Below are 26,020 nucleotides of genomic sequence, written 5' to 3'. Positions count from 1 at the left end.
AGGTTCGGGTGTGGAGAGTCTGACTGTGACGCTGAAGAGAGAGAACGTTTCAGGGCCACTCTGAAGGCCAGCGAGATCAGACGATCTCCTGAAGTCACCCACAGTGTCACTTCTGCTGAAGTGACCTCTATAAATGCCACAGTGTGTGTGTGTGAGTGTGTGTGTGTCCACTCCTTGGTTATGTGAAAGGAAGGTCGGCCCGCCGCAGATGGTCAGAGCGGGCCTTCGCCCCAGGTGAGCGTTCACAGCTGACAGAGGAGGGTGTGGGAGGTCACGCAAGCACACACACATCAACGCACACACACACACACACACATACACACACACACACACACACACACAGACACTGACAGAAGTTCACAGCTCTGATTTGTTTGGACCCATCTGTGGGAGAGTAGAGTAAGCATTATGCACTGATATACCTGGGCTGAAGATCAATTACTCTCTTTTTTTCTCTCTCGCGCTTTCTCTCAACTGTTTACCTCACCCTCTCTCTCTCTCTCTCTCTCTCTCTCTCTCTCATTTGTTCTCACCCCCTTTCCCTCATTCTCCTTCTTTCTGTTTCCTTTGTTCTTTCTCTTTAATTTTCTGTCATTCTTTCCTCCTCTCTCTCTCTCTCTCTCGTTTTCTCTTTCTCTCACGCGCACTCTCCCTCAGGCACTGTAAGCCATCAAATCCCACTGCATTTCACACAAACACACACACTCCAGATACATGCCCACACAACAACACATCCTACACCCATACACATTCAACACACACTCCCCAACCCCCAACCCCCAGCCCCCTCCACTATTTTCCATTCATCCCAAAGGCGGATGCTCAATCAAGAGAGCAGGTTTCATCCCCAATTACACAGTTTGGCTAAAATTACTGTATGTAAAATAACCTTTAATAGATAACTGTAGATTCCTTGGTTTAGTTGAATTAGGAGAGTTCAGTGCACAATGAAGGTGGTCTGAGACACACAGGGTGGGTCTACCACAAGGGTAGGCGATTTTGGCTCCGCCTCTGGTCTACTGCAAATTTGACAACGTAGCAGACATAGACAAGCATTATATTTACGCCCTGGGCTAAACATAACAGCTACTTCAAGAGGAATATGGAAGGGAGGCTAAAAAAGCTAAAAGCTAATGGCGGTCGACTAGATGAAGCACCGCTCCCAACTAGAGGATAAGCTGTAAGGGTTGTGAGTGATGGCCAGGTGCTAGGCTAAAAGCGAACCAAAGTCTACCATAATCTCTTCATCTAGCTAACCACACACCTTGCCGACTAGACACCGAAAGCACCCAGAGAGGACTGATGGCAACACTATCCTGTTTTGTTTTGTTTTTTTACCAGCTCACGATAAAAGGGAAATCAGCATGCTTTATTCTGAGGCAAAATAACAGGGTTGTAAATTGTCTAGTAAAACCATATCTGAGCATTTAAACTAGCCTAATAGCCTAATCTACAGTGTGGAGACCTACAGTGAAAATTAGGTGCCAATAGGTCCATGTTTACCTGCTACAGAGAGTCCTATTCTATTGGCAGTACTTCTCTACAGGGAGCAGACAAGCTATGTGTATGCATTTGCACATCTGTGTCAACAATGGGTGCACCTTGAGTCGCTGAATGCATTCATTTGAAATGGTGTCCACAAACATTTGGACATGTAGTGTAGATTCAGGTTAAGTATATCAGAGCAGCACATGCAGAAGGAGATGGAAACACTTCTTAAAACAGAAATAAACATGTTTATGTGTTTGTGTGTGTGTGTGTGTGTGTGTGTGTGTGTGTGTTTGTGTGTGTGTGTATACTTGTCTGTCTGCCATCTGTGTTGTATGTGCCTTAACTCCTCTCTCTCTCTTCAATTCATTCCGACTGACATGCGGTGGATTGTCTTGGATGTATGCTGAACCTCTGAGTCACGTAATTATTACTCTCACACACTTTCCGGTTATTACACTTTTTCAGTCAGTCTGTGTGTGTGTGTGTGTATGTGTGGTTCAACATGTCAGCGTGGCTGTCACTGCAATCAGGCTGTAGCTCCTGGCACCGCTGAAAGAAACCACTCATTAAGGCGTTTGAGTCGCCTTCGCGCCACGGCTCGCAGAGAATGACTAAAGTAAACAGGGCCGAGCCTTACGAGAAAACGAGCGCGACGGCAGGAAAACACAGCTAACGCTCCTCTGGAGGAAACTCCTGTGAGTGGGTGATTTTAGACGGGCAACACCGGCCTGTTAGTTCGTGTTTTGTAATAGAGTTGATTGTAATTGCAGTCGCGGCTTCAATCAGAGTCCGCTCAGGTGTTATTATGTACGCTGTAACAGAGTTGTGTTAGAGATCCTTACATGGTTTTTGGATCTGTATGACACACTGTGATCTATAGTATTTCTAAAAGTACATATTTTGTAGTTTGTACATGAATTTACATTATTTAATTATCCAATATTTCATATCTTTGTTGGAAAACGTTTTTAACCACCAAACCAAACATTTTCGGTTACTCATGATCAATCATGCTGTAGCTGAAAATGTTGCCTATTCCACTTTAAATAACTCTTCAAAACAATAAAAAAAAAAACATTTCTAGTTTGGAAAATGCATGTTAGGTGTTCAATAATAAGATTATGGAGGCGGGGCTTAGGGAGGGTGCTCAGACATTGCACAGTGAGCAGTGGAAGCATTAACACTCAGAAGATTGCTACCCATCCTCCCTATTTCATCATCAGAGATAAAATGGCTTTTGTTAGACAAATTACTTGTTTGTTTGTTTGTTTGTTTTTTACCCAAAAGATGCAAAGAGTATGTATGTAAACATGTTTACTTGCACTTTAAGATCTGCATTTCCCCACCATTTCTTTGTAGATATGCTTATATACTAAGGGTCATTGTCCTGCTGCATGGCCCACTTACAGATAAGCTTCAGTTTCTAAAGTTAGGTGCTTTGACTTTCTCTAGTGGAGTTTGTTGGTACAGTTCAGAATTCTTATGTTCATCCTAGACCTGAGGCAACAAAGCAGCCACCCACAACATGACACTGCCACCCCCATGCTTCACAGTTGGAGGTTATTAGTTCTGCCGCTCACACTCATCTCAGAGGTACTGGATGGAGCTCTGTTGCTGCAGAGAATGCAGTTCCAGCTCATGATTTCCAACCCTGGTTCTAGATAACCCCCAGCCCTGCAATTGTAAGCAGTTTACTGCCTTTTCCTCAAGAAAGTTTTGGTAATTAGCCGAGTAGCTGGATCAGGTGTGCTGGAAGCAGGGTAAACACTAAAATGTACAGGGAAGTAGGCCCTCCAGGACCAGGAATGGGTACCATTGCTTTAGCTGTACTTAACACTAGGAACGGAGACCTGCTATGTAAGGCAGGCCTACTCTATGTCCTGTCTTGAAGGATAGTGTGGCAAATCATGTGAAATACCACACAAAACCAGCACATAGCCACACAATTGTATGAATCAATCAAACCGAATGAAACACAACCACCTGACACACATATACCCATAGCAACACCCTAGCAACCACCAGAGGCACCATAGCGACTGCTCCGCAACACTTTAGCAACCATCTAGCAGCACACTAGTAAACACCAGACTTATGTGTGGCTGCTCAGGACATCCAATTCCATTGGCAATTCTCAAAGAAGCTTTCATTGCTTGTTAGCTGCGTTAGCCTCGTAGCTCCAGTGCAAAACTAATGAACCAAACTTCAGACACCAAACATGTCTTGGCTGATTAGTCAAGCAATTAGCGTTCTTCCTTCGCTGACATCAAATGCAGTGTTTTTCCAGCGGTTTGAAAACGCCTCAGCATGCTTCCTGTGTGGGAGCTAATCAGGTTCTGATCACAGCCCTACTGCTCTGTACCCTTCACTCTGGGAACTGAGACTGCACTGGGCAAAAAACAGGGCAGACGGAAATAAATGAGTTAAATAAAGTAGGTCCAGACGGGACTGGAAATAGAAAGTGTTTGTCTGCGGGTTGGAGGCCGTTCTGGTCGAATAACCGCTGCGATGAGAACAAAAAGGAAGGCTTTCTCCAAAAAACAAGAACAGCTTTTAAAAAGATGAGAAAAATGCATGGCCTTTTTCACTGTTTCGGCTCACTTACCACAGATGGGGCAGATATTGAAGATGGCCAAAGTGTGCTAATAAGCTTTCATAACTTTCATATTCTATAAAGCAAACTTTAAATGACGCCACATTAAACAATTAAAATAGAGTATATAGAGGATGCTTCTACATTAGCAAGACTAGCAACCAGTCGCAGGGTCAAAACCTACTTGCATTGCTCTCCAAGCATATTTCCCACCAGTCCACTTCTCCAAGCACCCCTCTAGGCACAAATTAGCAATCTGTGGAGAGACATCAACTGATTACATACCACAAAAGTTTGTGGACACCTGGTCATTCAGTGCTCATTCAGTGTTTCGTCCAAAATCAAGAGTATTAATACAGAGTCAGCCCACCTCTACTATAACTAACTCTACTCTTTAGCAAGGCTTTACAGAACATTTTGGAACACTGCATTGTGGATTTGGTGGCATTCAGCCACTGTAGCATTAGTGAGATCCTCTACTGATGTTGGATAGCATCTTAAAGGCATTGCTCCAGCTCCGTCACTCCAGAGAAAACAGCTCAACTGCTCCTATAGCCCTATATACTGGGTAGCTTTATAGCCCTCTATCTGATGCTTGCCACTTAGCAACACCCTAGCAATCACTATGGATACCATAGCAACCACCTAGCAACACTTTAGTAACCATCTCTGTAACCAGGCTCATGTGCAGCAGATCCAGAGCTTTTCTCTAGAGATTATACAAGTTTTATGACCACAACTGAATGCCTGTGCCAGCGATGGGTTCACGCTACAGCAGATGAATTCATTTTAAAAAAGGGTGGTGCTTAAACATATAGCACATTAAAGCCTAAAGAAAAGTCTACCCTGATCAGTTAAGACATGTCTGAAGTTAGGTTCTGCTCAAATAGCAGACATTTCTGGCCCAAAACAGCCCAGTGTGGCACTTAGGGGTCGGTGATAGCAATAGCAAGTGTGTTGTGGGCCAAGACGAGATGTAAGATTTGTCATGGCAACTGCTCTCTGGGCCACAACCTTTTCTATTCTGGACCAAAGCTGTCCCAGCTGTGGACAGATGTGGCTGCTTTCTGGCACCCGGACTCGGACAAACCATCGTTCTATGACAGTATGTGGCTCGGTTTAAGGTGTGAGCCAAAACTGGGCCATGACTCTTTTGCTATCTGGGAGACTATCTATAAAAGCAGACAGAAAGTACAGAGCTGCTGCTACTGTTTTTAGGTCTGCTCGGTAGTTTAGTCTGTGTTTATAGATATTGAAGTTATCTTTGCAGTTTATAGGCATGCAGTGTGCAATCAAAGGGTTTCTGTTACTTGTTAGCCACACTTGTCCCGGAGCTCCAGAGCAAAACGTAAAAGGAGAACTTGAGGACTGACTGACTGCATGTGGGGAAGCGATGGATTTGACTTTGGCTGAAGTTGTGTTTTAAGTGGCAGCATCAACATGAATAGCAAAGACCTTTAGAATGAACTACATATAAACTGCACACAGTTGGCTGGCACACACACACACACACACGCACACACACACACACTGAGCTCAGTGTTATTGTGGTGTAGACACTGCAGACAGGCTCTGACAGACACTGATAGGACTGAAAATATTCAGTCCGGCGTGCGTGGGAAGGAAGCGGGTCTCAGATCAAAGGGCGCTGCGGCCTCGGCTCTCCCGCAAATGAAGACGTTTCATTTGTTGTAATAACCAGATTGAACACGAGTCAGTTCCAATATGACTTACATGGCGGCGCCTTTGATCTGTGACGCAATTATCACTTTCACACGTAAATCAGAATCAGACCTCCCGCCAGATCATCACCTCATCAGAGAGAGAGAGAGAGAGAGAGAGAGAGAGAGAGAGAGAGAGTAATAAGCAGTAATAAAATAAAAACAGGCTGATGAGAAAAAGAAAGACACAAAATCTGACAAAATGAGAAAGCTAGAAAAAAAGAAAGAGGAGGGTGATTAAACAGAGTACAAGACAGAGAGACAGACAGAGACAGACAGACAGAGAGAGAGAAAAAGAAAAGCAGAGAGAGAGAGAGACAGACAGACAGACAGAAAGAGAGACACAGAGAGAGACAAAGAAAAGGAGAAAAAGAAAAGGAGAAAGAGACACAAACAGAAAGAGAGAGAGAGACAGACAGAGAGAGAGACAGACAGAGAGACAGACAGACAGATAGAGATAGACAGACAGAGAGAGAGAAAAAAAGGAGAGAAAGACAGACAGCGAGAGACAGAGAGAGAGAGAGAGAGAGAGAGAGAGAAAGAGAGACAGACAGACAGATAGAGTGAGAGAGAGAAAGATAGATAGAGTGAGAGAGAGAGAGAGAGAGACAGATAGAGTGAGAGAGAGACAGATAGATAGAGTGAGAGAGAGAGAGAGACAGACAGACAGAGGGAGAGAGAGACAGACAGACAGAGAGAGTGAGAGGGAGAGATAGACAGACAGAGGGAGAGAGAGAGAGAGAGAGAGAGAGAGAGAGATATGAAAACAGCTAAATGAAAAACAGGGGATGTAAACAGGCTAAATACTAAACTAATCAAAACAGATTAGACAGTATGTGTGTGTGTGTGTGTGTGTGTGTGTGTATGTATGTGTGTGTGTGTGTGTGTGTGTGTGTGTGTGTGTGTGTGTGCATCAGCAGTACAGCAGTCACTATGGATCCATTATGGCATCACTACAAAGGCACACACATATACACACACACGCACGCACTGACCCACAGCAGGAGGGAGGGAAGGAGTAAGGTGTGTGTGTGTATGTGTGTGTGTGAGGGAGAGAGCGTCCTGGTTATTTTTATTCCCTCTATTTCTCCAGAGGCTGTGCACGTTTCCATCCCCAAATCCCCCTCACACCTGTCCCAACTGCCCCTGGCCCCGTAGGAGCTCCTCATAATGACACATAGCTCTGCCCTCTATTCACCACCCCCCACCCCCCTCCCACAGAGAGAGAGACACAGAAAAAGAGAGAGAGGCAGCACCTGACACTACTCAGTTTATTTCTGCCCCCCCCCTCCCCCATTAGTCAGGCTGACAGAAGGACTGACAGAAAGTGAGAGAGAGAGAGACAGAGACAGAAAGAGAGAGAGAGAGAGAGAGAGAGAGAGAGCACTAGAGACAGTCACAGATCCACCTGACGCCAGTCACAGACTGTGCAGAGAGAGAGCGACACAGATAGAAAAGGAGCTGAGAGAGAGAGACCGAGCTGGGGCTGCATGAAAAAAATACAGTGTAATGATATCGAAGTATATCCACCTTCTTTTCTATTAAACAGTTGAGGGCATCTTCGTTTACGTTGTGTAGAACTTCAGGTGATACAGCGGATCCATTGATATAGATAGACCACAACCACAGCGCTGATGAACACAGTGAGTAGTGTGATATGCTCAGTTAGGGGGCGACACAATAACTGGAAGAAGAGGAGAAGTTGGCTTGAACACCAGCGTTACGGACACAACACAAAGAGATCAGAGCGCTGAGGAGCACCACAGAACTCCACCAATATCCACCACCGTCCGCAGTTGAGGGCACTAACTTTAAAACATCCACCCAAACGTCCACATGTCTGCTCTCACCATTCTGTGGAGAGGAGACCAACACCAGAACATCCTTACCCAGAGAAATAGCTCGGTTATGAAGCTCCGGATGCATCGAGTGCTTCTGAGTCTCTTAGGCAGGTTGGGACTTACCTGCCCTCGGCGCGTCCACTTCACTAGACCATAAAGAGCCATTTCTCTGGGTAACGATGTTCTGCTGCTGGTTTCCCCTCCACAGGATGGTAAGAGCAGACGTGCAGATGTTTGGGTTGATGTCTGCAATTTAGTGACGCCAGCCCCAGACGCAGGTCCTCGTCTAGCTCTGCTGGGTTAGCATAGCTAGCTCCTGTATGTGAAGCAGTGGCTTAAACTCTGGCCTGCCTCATTATTTGATGTCTGTGCACTCCACACAGACTCCTCTATTAATCACAAACACCTGTGGTCAGTTTCTGCAGGCCCCGGAGAAAGAGGAGAGCCATGAATAAATGCTATAAAAGCTCCAATGAGAGATACAGGCCTGATAGCTTCATTTCAACACACACACACACACACACACACACACTCAAACAGGAGGAATGTAGTGAGCTGGAGGGTGAAAGAGAGAGCGAGAGAGAGAGAGAGAGATATCAATCAGAGAGAGTGGGTAAAGATGGCCGGAAGGCCGGGGAGTGAAAAAGGAGAGCAGGGCCTTGAGGGACGCGGCCAAAAATAAGCAGGAGAAGCTGGAGGGGAGATGTGAGAGAGGGAGAGTGAGGGAGAGAAGAAAGGAAAGAGGCAGACGGGGGCTGCTGGAGGGCAGAGAGGGGGGAAAGAGGTGTGGAGGAGAGATCTAGAGCAGACCAGGATCATTCTGTGGACTTTATGGGCAAGTGTGCAGCAGCTAGGAGACCTCTTGAGCCACTAGGAGACCATCGAGAACAATTACAACAGCGTATAAAAAAGTTATCTTTTTGGATTATGGCCTCGACAGCAAACTTACAATTATTGGGCACCAGTCAGAGGGGGCCACTCAGGGCAATTGTTATGGTTTATTATGGCTAGATGACTGGGTCAGAATATCTCCAAAACATCAGGCAGGTCTTGTGTTGTTTTTGTCCTGGTATCCAGTGGTCAGTGGTCAATCGAGGCCCCATCTCACAACTTACAGGACTTGAAGGATCTGCTGCTAATGTCTTGGTGCCAGATACCACAGATACCACAGGACACCTTCAGAGATCTTGTGGAGTCCATGCCTCGAACAGTCAGATCTGCTGTGGCAGCACAAGGGGGGCATACTCATTATTAGGCAGGAGGTACTAATGTTATGGCTGATCAAGATTATTTCTGTGACTTCTTCACACAAATAATAAGGCATCGTATGTGTTTAGGAGGCTGTGTACCAGTAGGGGATCCTCCAGGCATGCTAAAATATGTATCTTCAATTTTATTCAACAGAATCAGATTTTTAAGATCTGCAAGTATCTCCCATTGGTTGAGACTTCACAAGCAGAGGTGAAGGCTAACCACCTGTCAGATTAATCACCAGTACAATTATGGACTAACCATGGAGGAATCAACCAATCACATTCGTCATTCACATTTCCAGTGGTTGAAACCAGTTTCAGTTCTGGTCTTAAAAAACATCCCTCCAGCCTTGTGGACCATGCCCTCGTCCACTTTGTTGCCCCTCAGTTTTCCTTCAGGGAGAATCCCTGACACCATTTATAGCCTGTTCCATTACCTTATCAGCAGAAGTGAAAGTTATTATGAGTTTTCAGAGGGGCGAGGAGTTGAGTGGACATCGTCAACTTTGGCAGCAGGACTTGCCCTTGCTGCGTTTCCCTTTTCACTGCTGGAAAACTGTTGGACAAACCTGTTTATAAGCCATATCAGCAAAATACTGTAACCTCTTATAGCAGAAAGGCTTATTACCCACCAAGGTGTATCACTCAGCAAGTCCAGGAACCTCTGGACAAACTGGTGGGGCTATTCTCTATTCTATACACTTTTGGCCCTTCAGCTGGCCCTAGACTGTTCCGGGTAAAATGCGTTTACTGGGCTTTAGATTAGGGTTGGGATTAGAGCTAGACCTAGCTGTTTTTTTAGCAGGACAAAGAAAAACATTTAACACTGCAAAGTTTACATGGCTAACTGATTAGCACACTGAGGCTAACCTAACTGATTGCAAATGACCTCCTTGTTCTGTCAACGAGGACACATGTCTGAGGGACAGGGAGACTATACGTCCTCTCTTTGGGATTTGAACATTGCGTCTGGCTGGGATTTCTAAATGGTGTAAAATGTTGGGATTTCACACAGATTTTTTGTTTGTCTAAAAAATGACAATAAAATATTGCCATGGAAATTTGTAATATAATATAAAAATTTGTAATAAATATGTTTGTTAGCTGTTTGTTAGCTGTTTGCTAGCTGAATGTAAGACATGTCCCTCACAGCCCTGATGTGAAGCTGTAGCTGCTATATCCATCATGTCCCTCACTGCGGGCCCTTTAACTTGTCAAGGTCCGGCGCAGTTCAGTTCAGCGCATTTCCAACAGGCCTTCGATAACTGCCGCGTCCGGCTGCAGCCGCCAACTGAACAGAAGCCGGCATGTACGGCAGAGCGGACTGTGACAGGAAATCGATCCACATTGGACTGTGAGCGAGTCAGCGGGTGGCAGTAATCCCATCTTAGAGAGAATGCTCTGCCAGCCTGCCTCTAATCTCCGGTCAGTGGTCAGTAGTGTAGCATCGCAGGTAAATGCTAAGCAGAGCCAGTCACTCTCTCTCTCGCTCTTTAACAACCTCGGCCCATGCCTTTACTTGTGAGAGCTGAAGGCCTTTGGGGGGAAGGATGGGGGGGGGGGGGGGGGGGGGGGTTCCATTGCTTAAACACACACACACACATACATACATACATACACACACACACACACACACACACACAGCTGGGCTGATAAGACTTAGTAGTGTTGCTGCAGTCGCTACACTCCAGGGAAGGTGAGGGTTGGCTGTTAGTGCCATTAGCATTCAGGTTGAACTGTGTGGCTGTTTAGTATCTGATCTGTGCTCTTTATGGAGCTGCAGAGTAATCAGCACTCGGGGAGACGCAGGAACAAGCTCACGGGGGAGCAGCAGAACACGGCTGAGTGAACACGGGGAACACCAGCTAGCCTGACGGAGAGAAACCGAGGGGACTAGCACTGTGTCGATTTCTCATGTTATCTTTAGTAGACTTGCCTGTCACTAGTGGACTAGTAGTAGAAGTGTGGCCTTTAGTTCAGGCCCTGAATGCCACAATTCAGTTCAAAAAATGAGATAAAACTCGGATGTTCTAGCAGCATGTTAAGCTAGCAGTGGTGCACATGAACATTCCCTGCAATTCTAAATTAAAGAGACACTTTAAAATACTTGTAAAATACATTTCCACTTTTTTGCAGCTATAGCTATAAAGCTAACATAGCTAAGACACTGCTATATAATGGGAATCCCTCTTAAGGTGCTTTCTAGGCCTTAAGAGAAGACCTAACAACAAAAAACATCTGGCTTACCCTCCTCCATGTTCTGCAGATGTTTAATAAAAATGATATTTGGTTGTAAACAGAGACAAAAACCATGTTCACCGTTTGTGCTGGACACAGCTAAAATGTGGCCGTGGCCTTTAACCCATCTGTGCAGTGTATACACGCATACACACCGTGGACTGGACAGTAGGCACATGTGCCCGGAGTGGAGGGCGTAGAGTGGAGGGAGTAGAGATGGGCCCAAATGTGACGGCCTGCCAAGCCTGGATATTGAACCCGCAACCAATTGTTGTCAATAGTCTGGTCCCCTAAACATGAAGCAATCTGAAATGCCAAACTGTCCAATAATAATCTACTTCCAGTGGCACCTAGGTAGGTACAGCAAAGCAAGCTCTCCCACTGGTTAGGCCTTCAGGAGCAGGTCTGAATATACTACATCGTTGTTTTGGCCCAAACTAAAGGCCCAGATCTAAAAGTCATTATTAATTACTGCTGTTACCTATAAAAATAGACAAGTGGGCAAAAAAAGATGCCTGGATTTGGTCCTACCCATTTGCAGGAACTGCACAGCTACAATATGTGTTTTACAGCATTCAGAAGGAGGTCATGCTCTTCCTGAAACCATTCTTTTATTAATTCACTGTGAATAAAACTGTGAATTCACCTAGAAATGAGCTGTCTTCTCCAAACATGTGATTCACAGAGTTAAAAAGAAGGGATGTAGGTAGAAAAGCAATATTCATCCAGTCTCCCATTCATTCCTCATTTCATTTATTCCTTTCTCCTTATCATATGATTCAAATTAAGATCAAATGTAGGTCCATTCGTTTTACTTTTCCTACCTTTCAGCATTTGCGCTATATGTTGACTATGTTGACAAGTGAATCTTTAATCAGGTGGATATGTAATATTTCTTATGAGGTAAAAGATTAATAAACTTATTTCTGATTTTCTTGTTCACATTATTTTTCTACTTTTGAGAAATAATGCCAAGCACAATAGTAAGCCAATAGAATAAGAAAATGTCTAGAAATAAGTTCATTAATCTTACAGTGATTTATTGAGCAAACTGCCTCATAATCAAAATGCAATCTGTAGACCCACCCCCTTCTCTCACACCAAGCATGTCTCAGACCGCCTTCATTGAGCTTACAGTGCAGAAGCAGAGCGGAACTTCCCCCCTGGATTCCCAGTTTGCCCGGTAAATGTATGTCCCACTACAACTCAGGACCATTCAGGTCCTGCAGACACCTGGTTTTCACCAGCCAATGTACGATACAGCAGAGTAGAGGTTAAATACTAATCTCTGGGGGAAAATATAAATTGTGCCAATATCAGCACAGGGAAAACTAACAGTTGGACTACGCATCATACTGCAACCAGCCAGCAGAGGCACTAAACCTGTGGTTGCTTCACTTTTGAGAGACATTGCACTGTCCAGGTTTTTTTTACAGTACATTTGTGGCAAAAAAAAAAACATCTCTCTAGGGCAGGGGTGACCATTTCCTGTCCTGGAGGGCCAGATTCCTGCACAGTTTCTTACTTTTCCTGAGGCAACACCAGGTTTAGTATGAGCATGGAAATTAGCAAACTGTGCTGCGCTCCGGTCCCCATTACCCACCTCTGCTCTAGGGCTTCCTAGCCAGTGCGGGGGTCTGGTAGCAGTTCCAAGTCCTTTCAGCTGTCCAATGTCCAATGGGGTTGTGTTAGCAACAGTTAAAAACTATGTGGTTCATGTGACTCGGAGAAGGCAGATGATAGCTTTTTCTCTCCCAGCACTGTAGCATTGTGTGAAGGTGGGGAATTGGAATTCTATATTCTCTGTCAGCGTCAGCCAATCAAACCCCTGAACTCCTACAACTAAAACAAGACAACTCAGATGATCCCTTGCATCCAGTCTTTCTTGGGCTTGCTTTCTAGCCTTGTCTTTGTAGTTAATTGACTGAAAGTGACTGTGGGAATGCAGCAGTGAGTGTCTGTCTGTGTGTGAGTGTGTGTTGGGTCAGGAGCTTTCCCAGCATCTTAATCTGTTATGTGCCAATTAGCAGCTCGCCGTGAGCGCGTCTCCTCCACGTAATTCACTTAGGCCATGAAACACATCTGACAGGTGCATTTGTTAAAGGATCACACACACACACGCACACACATACACACATACATATACACGCATAAACACACACAGCTCTCTGCAGCAGTGCTGGAGGTGCACACATACAACATCCACCCCCTACCCCCCCCCCACACACACACACACACAGTTTGTCTCACCTCGACCACACACCTAGTCCCCATGAAGAGAAAACACGGTTACCATGGAAATTAGAGCCAAGAGACTAATTCTGTTCCTTGACCTTAAGCTCGTTAAAAAACTTTTCCCAGATCAGTGAACGGAGGAGCGCAGACGTGACGTCTCCCATTACCGTGGCAACCCCTCCATCAGCGATGCGCATCAGCGCTTCAGTTTACCACACACACTCTCACTCTCGCACACGCCATGAAGACGGTGATTATGTGTAATGGAACGCCGTATGATTGAGAGTCTGGCTAATGCTGAAGAGATCATATCAGGTCTCTAAAACGTCACCTGCAATTACATTCAACATCCACATGTTGTAAAGAACATCCCCCCCCCCCCCCAAAGGTTCATTAAGGGAGACAGGCAGGAGTAAAGCAGAGGTACTTCAGCTGGTGTTTGGCCCAGAGGGGCAACTCTGTAGATAAATATGCCGATAAACATCAGTACCGATCACAACGTCTCCATCAGCTGAAACCTGCCCTATGCTGGCGCTGCTCAATGCGGTGTCTTCCCTGGCTACTCCCTGACCTGGCTGGCCTTTGCAAGGTCAGGTCAGTGATCAGCTGCTTTCACAGCTGCGAAGACTGCGGATGTGCGTAATTGCTGTGGAGAGCTGCAGAGATCAACTGCAGTTGTGTTCTGCTTGTCTCGTGTTGGGACCCACAATCTCAGCCTTTCGCTCGATCTCCGCTCTCCATTGGGATTCTCAGAGCAAGGAACAACGTGACCGTTATTGAATATATCGTAAACTTTACGCTTTAATTGCGAGTAGAATGCCGGTGTCAGTCTGTAGTAGGTGTCAGGCCCATATTCGGAATTACTGAGCTTTATTTCTCTAGGATAGAATAAATTTGGGATTTTGGAAAACCAGTCAAAACCCTGTGGAAAACACAGTGAAAATAAGGAGTTTCTGCAAAAATCTTATGATAAAATGTTAAACTAACTATAAAATAAACTATAATTTTATATACAACCACCTAGCAACTTCATAGAAACCACCTTGAAGACCATAGCAATGACTTAAAACACCATAGAAACTACCTAGCTACACCATAGCAGCCACCTTTAATCAACCTTCAAGCAATCACCTAGTAACACTCAATAGTAACCGCCTAGGAACCCCATAGCAACCACCTAGTAACACTCTAACAACCACCTAGCAACCTCACAGCAACCATCTGTGACACCATAGCAGCTGCCTAGGAATCCCATAGGAACCACCTAGTAATACCCTAACAACCACCTAGCAACCTCACAGCAGCCATCTGTGACACCATTGCAGCTGTCTAGCAGCACCATAGCAACCGCCCAAGGATGCCATAGCAACCACCTAGCAACCCACAGCAATCACCTGGGATGCCATGGCAACTGCCTAGCAGTACCATAGCAACCTCCTAAATAGCAATAGCCAAGCAACACACTATCAACCACCTGGGACACAATAACAACCACTTAGGAACCCCATAGCAACCACCTAGTAGCACCATAACAACCACCTAGCAACCATCTGTGACACCATAGCAACTGCCTGAAATGCTATGGCAGCCACCTAGCAACCCTATAGCCATCACCTGGGACACCATGGCAACTACCTAGCAATACCATAGCAACCTGCTAGGATGCCATTTCATCAGCTTGTGAATCATCAGTAAGGGTGAGGACCCCAGTTCTTCAGGTGTTTACCTGCACGCTGTCACATCCTTTAGCAGAGGTTTGATACTGGTACTGCAAGGTAACGCGTATTAACGAGGGACAGACGCTCATGTTCTCTACATGAGCCAAGCCTTCAGCGCTCTGGCAAACTCCACCAACTGCTCGAAATATCAGCGCCAAGCATATCCTCTCTGAAGTGCCTCTGCCGCAGGGCTTTCTTTCCTTATGTGGTCCCCCAAACCCAACGCGACTCTATAGCTCCCTCGCTTTACTGCACCTGATTCAGCTCCTGAAGGGCTTGCTAATTAGCAGATGAGTTGAACCAGGTGTGTCGGAGCTGAGGAAACTGTGCAAAAGTAGCAGGCTTCCAGGAAAGGAGGACTCCTGGAGTTGAAAGCCGCTGCTCAGCCGTACCCCCTGCCCACCTGCTCCTACTTTAGAGCGCACTCTGGAGATGAGCAGTTGAACAGTTTTCCACCCGATTCCTGCTGAGAGTAGGGCACCCACTGAGAGGCTTTGGCTGCTTCTGCACAGCAGGGAGTACGTTCTCGACTCCGAGGGAGCGAATGGGGAGAGCAAATATGAGGAGCAGAAGGGTTACAGTGCCAAAGAGGTCCTGCAGAAGAAGGACGGTCATATGGACCGGAAAAATTAATATTCACTCTGGGCACTTTATTAGCTAATAGGCTGCCGTGTGTTTAATGGGTAACTGTGTATTGTGGGTAAGGTTAATTGCTGTCATAATAATGATAGCAAGATATTGTTTTATTAGCTTATAACCCAGCATCCATCACTGGGCTGTTTAACAAGTGTTCAAAAATACCCCCAGTTTCATCCCCACATATACCTGTTGTACACTATCCTGGTAATAAGCTGTTCTCAAAGTAGTAAATAATAAATCTGAGGAATTGGTTAATTTTCTGAGTCTCTTATCCACTGCAGGAAGAAGTACCCCCCCCCCCCAAGGAAATACAGTATAACCCAGTAATACTTTGTACAGTAATACTTTGTACAGTAATACTTGGGACATTAATACTTGGGACATTAGTACTCAGGACCAATAATACTTGGGACAGTAATACTTGGTATAGTAATACTTGGTACAGTCATACTTGGGACATTACTTGGGACAGTAATGCTTGGTACAGTAATACTTGGGACATTAATACTTGGGACAGTAATGCTTGGTACAGGTATACTTGGGACATTAATACTTGGGACAGTAATACTTGGTATAATAATACTTGGGACAGTAATACTTGGGACATTAATACTTGGGACATTAATACTTAGTACAGTAATACTTAGTACAGTAATACTTGGGACATTAATACTTGGGACATTAATACTTAGTACAGTAATACTTAGTACAGTAATACTTGGGACAGTAATACTTGGGACAGTAATACTTGGCGGTATGAAAAAAGTGGACTGTCCTTTTTTGATTAAACACAAACATTCAAAGGTCTGTCCAAAAGTTTATAGACACCTGCTCTTCCAGAGTTGCTTTTCCAATCCAGGCTAGTCTAGGAAGTTTGTTTTCCCTTTGCTGCAGTAACAGCCTCTATGCGCCTGATTTTGGAATGTTGCTGTGAGAATTTGATGGCTTTTGGCCATAAGAGCATTGGTACGGTCATGTATTGATGATAGATGATTAGTTATAGATCACAAACGCCCCTCAAACTTATCCCTGGGGAATTGGCTGGAGCTCCAGCACTCTGGAGGGGTCAGTTTCACTGTATAAAGCCCCACAGCTCAGTGCTGCACTGGGCATGGTGACTGTCGACTCATTCCTGGCTGCTCCAGAGTGCCCTGTTATATTGGCAGTGCTTTTCTATGGCAATTAAACAAGCTGTGCATGTGCAACTAAATGCCTGTGTCAGTAATGGGTGCACCGTGAAGTAGCTGAACTCACTCGTTAAATGATGTGTCTGGATACTTTTGTGCGAACAGTGTAGACCTGCTGGACTGGACTTTCCGCACCAGGCAAATTGGACTTTTCTAATGTTGCTGGACAGGGTTAACATTTGACCTTCTCATCTTTAAGAGTGCAAACATGCTCAGTGAACTCGTGCTTGTCCTGTTTTTCTCTAACTTCTCCAAGCCCCTTTTTCACCACTGTAGGAAAGAGGTTTCTGTGTGTGTGTGTGTGTGTGTGTGTGTGTGTATGTGTTCCACATGGCCTTGCTCCTGTGTTTCTGTACAGAAGAGACGATGGCCTTGACACGGATGTGATCCGGTGCATTAAAGGCGAATAACAGTAACGCCCACTGGAGTATTCTCATCCCTGACGTAGCGGAAGACCTTGAGATAAAAGCAGTTAATACTGGAGCTTAGCAGAGCTAGGCTTCATTACCAAACCTTTCTCTGACAGGCAAATGTGGCCAAGAGCGAGCACATCACAAGCGAGCAGATTTTAAAAATGGAATGACAGTCATTATACTATTATGTGCAGAATTGAATATCAAAAATGCACCTGGTGAGTGATGCATTATTTATACACATGATCTTTAAGGGGCCCATATGCTAATTTGTCTTGCTTTATAATTCCCCCCTGATGGCCATTTATGACGTTTGTGTGGGTTTATGAACCAAAAACAGCCAATAAAAAATGTCTATAGTGCTGTGAAAAAGTATCCCCCCCCCTTCTCAGGGTAATTTGCTGGTGTCTCAGACCAGTTCTATTAAAGGGATTTTTTAAGTTCAGCAGGTATTTATTCCCAGACAGTTATCATGCTTGGGTGTGGCTAGAAACTGAACCCTACAGTCAGTTAGATTTGGTCAACTGGTTGATTTAGGAGCTAAGCAGGCATGGAGGATTAAAAATGTAGATTTTGGGTGTGATGGAGGTTTTGAATAAATCTTTATAAATTTATAAATAAATATAATGTGCAAATGTGCAAAATTAGGAAATTAGGAATTAGGAATTAGGAATTAGGAAAATGCTTTTTCACTGCAGTGTACATGACCATTTTCCAACCTATCCTGATCCGTGAATAACGTGGTCGTATGCGATTGTGATCGGTTTACAAAGCATCCTAGAAACGCACTGTATCCCGTTCACACCTGATCGGATCACCCAGGATGCATGTTAAGGCATCAAGTGTGAATGGGGCCTTCAATTGAAACAGGCTGTTTTTATGCTTTTAGGACTAAAATAAGATTAATTAGCTCTCTTCTGATTTGCTGTTGCATGTTGTGCCTCATTCAAGCTGCAGTCCAGGCTGAAACACCCCTGATGATGTCAGTGTGAATAGAAGGGGCTAAATGCTGTAGGCCGACTAAGTGAATACACATATGAAAATTAGTTGTTTTTTATGACATCCTAAAGACCGTACATCAAACTCTTGAGGGCAGTTCAGTGGGCCCTGTAATCAACTTTTATACTTTGAATGAATTTCAGGGAATAAAACTAGTTTTACAGCCTGATTTTACAGCCTGTAAATAATTGTATGAGCTAATATTTGCAGGAGAAATATTTGCTAGATTAGTGGCCTGTAAAACAATGATTAGACATTCAGTGGAAAATGTTCTAATCCTGTTAATGCATCCATTGCCATGCAATATGCTAACGAGCACAATCATAAACATTAATATGTAAGCAAATGGTGAAAACAACAGGAATTTGTCTTGGTGGAACTGATTCATAGCTGCACTTTATGTCCAAAAGTATCCAGACTCTTCTTTTAATGAGTAACTGCAGCTGCTTTGAGGTGCCCCCACTGCTGATACAAGCCTTCAATTGCATGTATACAATCTGGAGCAAGCCCCCATGAACCTGAGGTCACCATGCCTAATGCCAAACATTGGCTAGACGAGCAGACAGCTCTCCAGCATCCGCGTTCTCTGGAGGAATGGAGCTCCATGAGTTGGCATGATTATCCTCAGAACATCAGTCCCTGACCGCAATGAGACCCTTGATTTCAGAAGAAACGCTGAAGGAGCACTGAAGGTGGACAAAATAGGATACAAACAAATGCAAAGATCACGTTTTGTATGTGAGCAACGTCTGAGCATTGCGTAACCTTGCTGTGCAGTGTGTGGAGCTGCAGGCCTTTGACAGGTGTCAGAGTGGACAGGTATGGCCTCTCTCTCATGCACACACACACACATGCACAACACCTTGAGCAGGAAGCAATTACACTCCTGATATTTCAATTACCCAGCTGACCAAGCTCCCTAATCAATAATGACATGCTTGCTGAGACATGCCCAGCATAGAGCTGTGTGTGTGTGCGAGTTACCTTAGTGACAGCAGCATTACCACAGTACATCTCCAGTAGCCTCTCCTTCACTTACTTAGTGAACTGGAGCGGTGCACTAAATCCCATTTAAACCACATTCTAGATTCATGTGTTAATGAAACCAGTCCAACCGATCCCTCAAAAGTTTCATACTCGTCATACTGTATAACTGCCCTCTGACATGTCCTCAAGACAGCTGGACGACTCACTGGCTGATTATCTGCTAACATGTAGCACTAAAATAGATATATAGACCACCCCTCCAGATGAAACAGAGATTTTAGTTGGGTCTACTGCTGGTGTAGACCACCCCTCCAGATGAAACAAGGATTATAGTTGGGTCTGCTGCTGGTACAGACCACCCCTCCAGATGAAACAGAGATTTTAGTTGGGTCTACTGCTGGTGTAGACCACCCCTCTAGATGAAACAGGGATTTTGGTTGGGTCTGCTGCTGGTGTAGACCACCCCTCCAGATGAAACAAGGATTATAGTTGGGTCTGCTGCTGGTATAGACCACCCCTCCAGATGAAACAGAGATTTTAGTTGGGTCTACTGCTGGTGTAGACCACCCCTCTAGATGAAACAGGGATTTTGGTTGGGTCTGCTGCTGGTGTAGACCACCCCTCTAGATGAAACAGGGATTTTGGTTGGGTCTGCTGCTGGTGTAGACCACCCCTCCAGATGAAACAGAGATTTTAGTTGAGTCTACTGCTGGTTTCACACAGAAAAATAAAAGTAATAAATAAGACATTGATTATTTTGGAGAAATAGAAGATATTTAGACTAGATTAAAGGGGATTTCACTTCCTAAGATATCGAGCCAAAACATCATGATCCGCAGTTAATCATGATTTGTGCAGCTCTAGAGGAAACTTAAAACACACACATGCACATATACACCCACACACACAAATGTCTTGCCCTGCCAGACAGATTAAACAGATTGAGCTGTAAAGTGGAAAACAATCGTCAGCTCTAGTGCTCTTCACTCTGAACCAGACACACACCTGCGTCTGTGTGTGTGTGTGCGTGGTGTGTGTGTGTGTATGCACATCAGTGTTTGCGTGCGCACAGCTGTGGCCTCTCGGCAGGGTCAGTTCGGTCCGGCTGATATGAAGTGACAGCAGGCTGTGGAGGAGGCGCACGCACAGAGACACTCTAGACCATACAGATACTTACACACACACACACACACACACACACACACACTTTTAAAGCATAATCTGTTTAACCCTTAATGCATTTTAATCTACACCTCTCTTTTAATTCTGTCACTCATATCTGCTGTTGCATTCTGGGAAATCTGACGTTATTTCCATTCATATTTTATGCTTATTTACGGTTATTTGTGGACTGTGACTGTTAGACCCAGGTCTAAAAAAATACCCCACCACAGCCTCTGTTCCCCAGCCAACACGCTAATGTGGTAGGACGTGGGCTAGGTGGGTTTGTACATGTGTTGTTACTGGGCCTCCCAAATGAACCCCATTGTTACAGCCCACCTTAATATCACACAGGTCCCATCTAGGCCCCATGTGCCAGTGTTACAACCTAGATGGGGCCCATGTCTAACCCCTCCTGGTCCCATCACTGACCCTGGTAGGCATCAGTACATGGGGCCAACATGGAATCCGTGGACAGAACTTTCTGGCTCCCAGCTGGGCTACCCATACAGAGCCCACATGGGCATGTAATCTGGGTCCTTGTCCGGTTTGACAGCCTACAGATTTCTCTGGGCTGTTTTGTCATTTACAAAACATGTTTTTAAATGTATTCCTCTCCTTCCTGCAAACGTTTGGTGTTTTGAATCAGCTAAAATAATGAGCCTACAGCGCTATGCTAATTATGCTAATTTTGGTGTAGCTTTTGAATCAAATCTCAGTTTATTAGGTGTTATGGATACTCAGATATTAAACATTAGTTGGAATGGGCATCCTTAAGAAAAACACTGTGTGGAGAAATTGTGGAATACACTCAGAATGTCAACTAATCACTCCTATTTCTTCATTGCCATAACATTAACACCACTGACAGGTGAAAAGCAAAACACTGATTATCTTCATCTACAGTGGCTTCATCTCTCGAGAGGTGCAAGTGAACAGTCAGCTCTTTAAGGTGATGAAGGTTTTAAAAGCACTTTGATAAGAACCAAACTGCGATGGCTAGACGACTGGGTCAGAACATCTCCAAAAATCAGGCAGATCTTGTGTGTGTGTGTGTGGGGGGGGGGGGTCAGTTGCTGCTAAAAGTCAAACAAGACAGGACAACCGGTGAACCGGTGTCAGGGTCATGGGCACCTGAGACTCTTTAATGCGGGGCCGTGGACGCCCCACCTCACCACTTACAGGTCATTAGTCTTGGTGCCAGATACCACAGGAGACCTTCAGAGGTCTTGATGGTCAGAAGTGTTGTGGCAGCACAGGGGGGATCTACTCAGTATTAGGCAAGTGGTACTAATGTAATGGCTAGTCAGTGTATTCAGTATAAAATATGAGGAAAACACACTGATACTATGATGATGCTAATTTCTGCTGGCCTTTTTTATGGGACTCCAGTAGCATATTAGTGCTGCGCTAACAGCTTTTTTGTTGTTGAAAAGGATTGTGGGAGAAAAAACAAGTAAAAGAAAAAGTCACATTTTTCAGACTACTTAGAGATACTCACACACACCTCTATAGCACACACACACACACACACACACACACACATGCAAAGAGCCAGAACCCAAAGCACAGTTGAAGAAGCCTACTCTCCTCATCTCTAGCAACACACACATAAACACACGTGTACCATCCTATAAAAACATGCTCTCACACAAACACACACACACACACACACACACACACACACACACACACACACATGCACCATTCCAGACATGCCACATCTGCCCAGCAGCTCAGTACCTGTCTCAGAGCCTCACAAATTATTACTCATACACACACACAGAAACACACACACACACATACATACACACTCGACACAAGCAGGATTGGCTGTGCCCGTCTCGTCACCACAAGGGACTGAAAGCCATTCCCCGGGTCTGGCTGTCGTGGTGAAAGCCTCATTCTGCAGCAGTGTGTGTGTGTGTGTTATGTGTGCGGGTAATGCAGGCAGGGGCTTCCCTGTGTATACGGGTCTTCAATTACACCTCAATCTCTCACACTCTTTCACTCTCTCTCTTTCACACACACACACACACACACAACATTACTGCCTAAGGCTGGCGTGCAGCTCAGTGGGGCTGCTTCTGAAATGTATTCAGTGTTTTATTGCATTTTTATTGCATTGATTTCAACGGACATGTACTGAGTGTATTGACTGAAGCTGAATGAATAACAAGGGTGGATGATATGAGCTGATTTACAGCATATTATTACCTGCAGACGGGGTGATATACACACTAGGGTTGCAACGGTATGAGATTTTAACAATATGATAAGTGTCTCGGAAAATATCACAGTTTTATGGTATTATACAGTATTTTACAATGCTTCTATTTCTTGTTATTATTATTATTATTATTATTATCATTATATCAGATACAGTGTCCCTTAACCCTGTATCATAGCAAGGCTTATGACATACTAAGGTGCTTTATACACTGGTGGTATATTATATTCTCTGGTTATAGAAGTTTATAATAACACTTTTTGGATAAAGGAATGAAAACAGACATTTATTTTTGAATGTACATGTATGTAAAAAAGTCTCTTATAATGATTATTTTCATTATGATAATTTTCTCCCTTAATCAATTGACTTCCAAAAGCTCCAAAAATAGCAAGAGCTTGATCTCTGTTCGGCTGCATTATTTACTAAGTATCCTAAACATTCATTTGAGACCTTATTTCGATGAACAACACTAAAGAGAGGTTTATTTTAGCTGTTAAGTGCAGTAATGTAAAGCAGTTCGAGCAATGGTTTCTCAGCACGGTTAGCTAACCATACTGAGGGCCCCTGAACCGTTCAGTGGGACAGGACTGGGTTCGTGTATACAGTCTGTTATGCCGGGACCACGGCTATGGCTTTCCGTCAGCCTGCCGAAGGCGTCACACACTTGCATCAAACCTCACTGAGTTCGCTTCAAACTTTTAAGTGGATCTCAACATTACTTGGCAGACTGTATCTATAAAACGACCTTCTTGCCGTGGTTTGAGACGAGTGTGAACTTTGCCTGCCGGTTCCACGATGCTGACAGATGAATTACAGCTTCAGTGAGTTAGCTAATGTTAGCTAGCTGCATTAGCCTTGTGGTTGTGGTGCAAGACTAATAAACAAACCTCACATAATCATTATGAGACACCGTGTACTTCCTGGTCCAGAGCGGTACGGTGCGGCCTTAGTAATAATTTGACCATACACAAAAGGCCATAGTACTGCGTGTGCAGTCGCCTGATTCCGGCCCGTCCGGTCCAGTATATGATATGGAAGCAACATGGAGAAGAACTTAAACCATGAACCAGTCAAAAATACTGGTCATCGTTTGTTATCAAGATAAAATGTTTAATTGATCGTGATACTGTTATGAGGTCATATTGCTAATTTAAACTTGATTTATTTATATTTATTTCTATGTTTGTTTGTTTGTTTTTTTAATGTGGGGTCTCCAGACAGTTCCATTGAAATATTGGTAGGGACTCGTCCCCTCTGTCCACCCCAGTTCCCCAGAGTCTTGTACTTGTACCTTTATGGTGTTCTTCACAGGCTTCTTTAAGAGGACATGGTCTTACGTAGAACCACTGATTTTACCAAACCTCTGAAGAACCTTGTTTTTAAAAATGCATCCAGCTACGCCCATCTCTAGTTTACCCCTAGTAAGCACTGAAAGCAGGACTAAAAGCCACGCAGAGGAGGAGGCGTGACATTCACTAAAGGTGGCTTCTGGGTCACAGCAGAACCGTGGTTTGGAGTAATGCTGAGATGCAGCCCAGTGCGAGTGAACGCATTTACTGCAGCTGTTCTACAAGACAAGGACATGATGCGCCTTTTACCCCGCAGCTCAGCGGCTAACTGACATACAGCTTTTCCATTTCCAGAAGGTTCTGGAGTCTTTGATCTCTCAGCTTTGCCTTCTCGTGAAACACTAATTCACCCGCACGTGTTTCATACTAATAACCCTCTCTCTCTCTCTCTCTCTCTCTCTCTCTCTGTCTCTCACACAGGGGTCAAGTTCAGTGGCATGACTCGGCAGACAAGAGAGGTGAGAAAGTAGTACACTTATGTGTGTGTATATGTATGTTAAGGGTGGGTGTGTATGTATGTTAAGGGTGGGCAATGTGACAGTATATTACATCATCATAACAAACATTTAGGGCCCTATCTTACACCCTGCACACCCTTACTGACCAATATTCACCAGACACACACACACACACAGCCGTGAACAGTCATCTGCATAATTATCTTTCCTCTCACTCCACTGCCCTCCCCCTTCTTCACATTTACCCTCATGTCCTGCTTCCTCCCCTCCCCTCCCCTAAAATGACCACACACTGCATCCAGCAGCAGTGATGGTCATCAGTGGCCAGGTTGCAGTACCATCCTAATCACCCGCCCCACTGTCTCATTATGGCCTAGTCCCCTGGTTATTACTGCACTTATGATTATTCAATTCACTGCCTTTATTGCACCTTAAATGAGTAACAGAATTGATATTTGCCCGTGGCAGTCTCTCGTGGCACTGAGGAATCTGACACTGCGATTAAACGCACTCATCACACGCTGGCTCTCGCGCGGCCGTGTTATATTACAGCAGGACAGCTCAGAGCAGGGCGGGTTTGGAAAGTTTACTGGTGCTGGAGTCTAGGAGGTGGGAAGTGGTGAAATTGCTCCATCTAGTGGCTATATGAGGACCAGCCACTCTCAGTAGTGTGAGGGTTCCTCATTCAGTGCACACCCAGTGTTACTCCTGATATCAAGGGTATTACTTATGCTAAAGTTATTGGATGGAGCTTCATTAATCCACTAATTAGAAGGGGTGTCTAGATACTTTTGGACATGCAGCTATTTAAGGCATTTGTCACTCACTACGTCTACATACGCGTACATACTTATTCTGCTACTGTATGTCTAGGAGCTCTGTGGCCAACAGGACAGCGATGTCGCAGGCAGCGCTGCTGCTGCAGCTCGGATGGTCAGAGGAGCCAGGCATGATGAGCCAAGCGCCGATCACCCTGTCTCGCCCATGCAGTTTCCAGCCTCTGAGTGGAACAGGCTGGCCCCCACACCTGGCTCCCGGGAGCACGAGCTGGGCCAGCGGGTCACCAAACGCCACCGGAAGCTCCTCAAGACGGGCCCGGTCTTGCGACCACTCTCCAACTCCAACTTTTCATCTTTATCCTCCTCGTCATCGCTGTCGGATACCATGCCTAAAAGCTGGTGGCGGCTCTCACGGATCCAGGAGGCTCGGCGGCAGCTGATGAAGGAGGTGTGCGCCAAGTACCGCAGCAACATCTCCCGCACCGTCACGCCTCACCACGTCAGCCGCATCTACGTGGAGGACCGCTACAAGCTGCTGTACTGTGAGGTACCTAAGGCCGGCTGCTCCAACTGGAAGAGGGTGTTGATGGTGCTGGACGGTGTCGCCTCATCCACTCGTGACATCGGCCACGACGCCGTCCACTACGGAAACCACCTGAAGCGACTGGACAGCTTTGACCGGCAGGTAAGACTGGGAGGAGGGGGTGTGGGGTATCAGAAATGAG

At 45.1% G+C, this 26,020-nt stretch overlaps 1 protein-coding gene across 2 annotated transcripts in view; it reads left to right on the top strand.

Moving 5' to 3' along the window:
* LOC140575248 (carbohydrate sulfotransferase 8-like) overlaps positions 1-26,020 on the top strand; it is a 280,691-nt gene that overhangs the window by 247,555 nt on the left and 7,116 nt on the right. For both annotated transcript variants that reach the window (XM_072695479.1, XM_072695480.1), the window contains 2 exons: positions 24,479-24,516; positions 25,390-25,980. In XM_072695479.1, the coding sequence (XP_072551580.1) occupies positions 24,479-24,516; positions 25,390-25,980 (629 nt within the window). The remainder of the gene's footprint in view (positions 1-24,478; positions 24,517-25,389; positions 25,981-26,020) is intronic.

Source organism: Salminus brasiliensis, chromosome 13 (genome assembly GCF_030463535.1).
Source record: "Salminus brasiliensis chromosome 13, fSalBra1.hap2, whole genome shotgun sequence".
Taxonomy (NCBI): Eukaryota; Metazoa; Chordata; class Actinopteri; order Characiformes; family Bryconidae; genus Salminus; species Salminus brasiliensis.
This window is presented reverse-complemented; position numbering and strand designations above follow the sequence as displayed.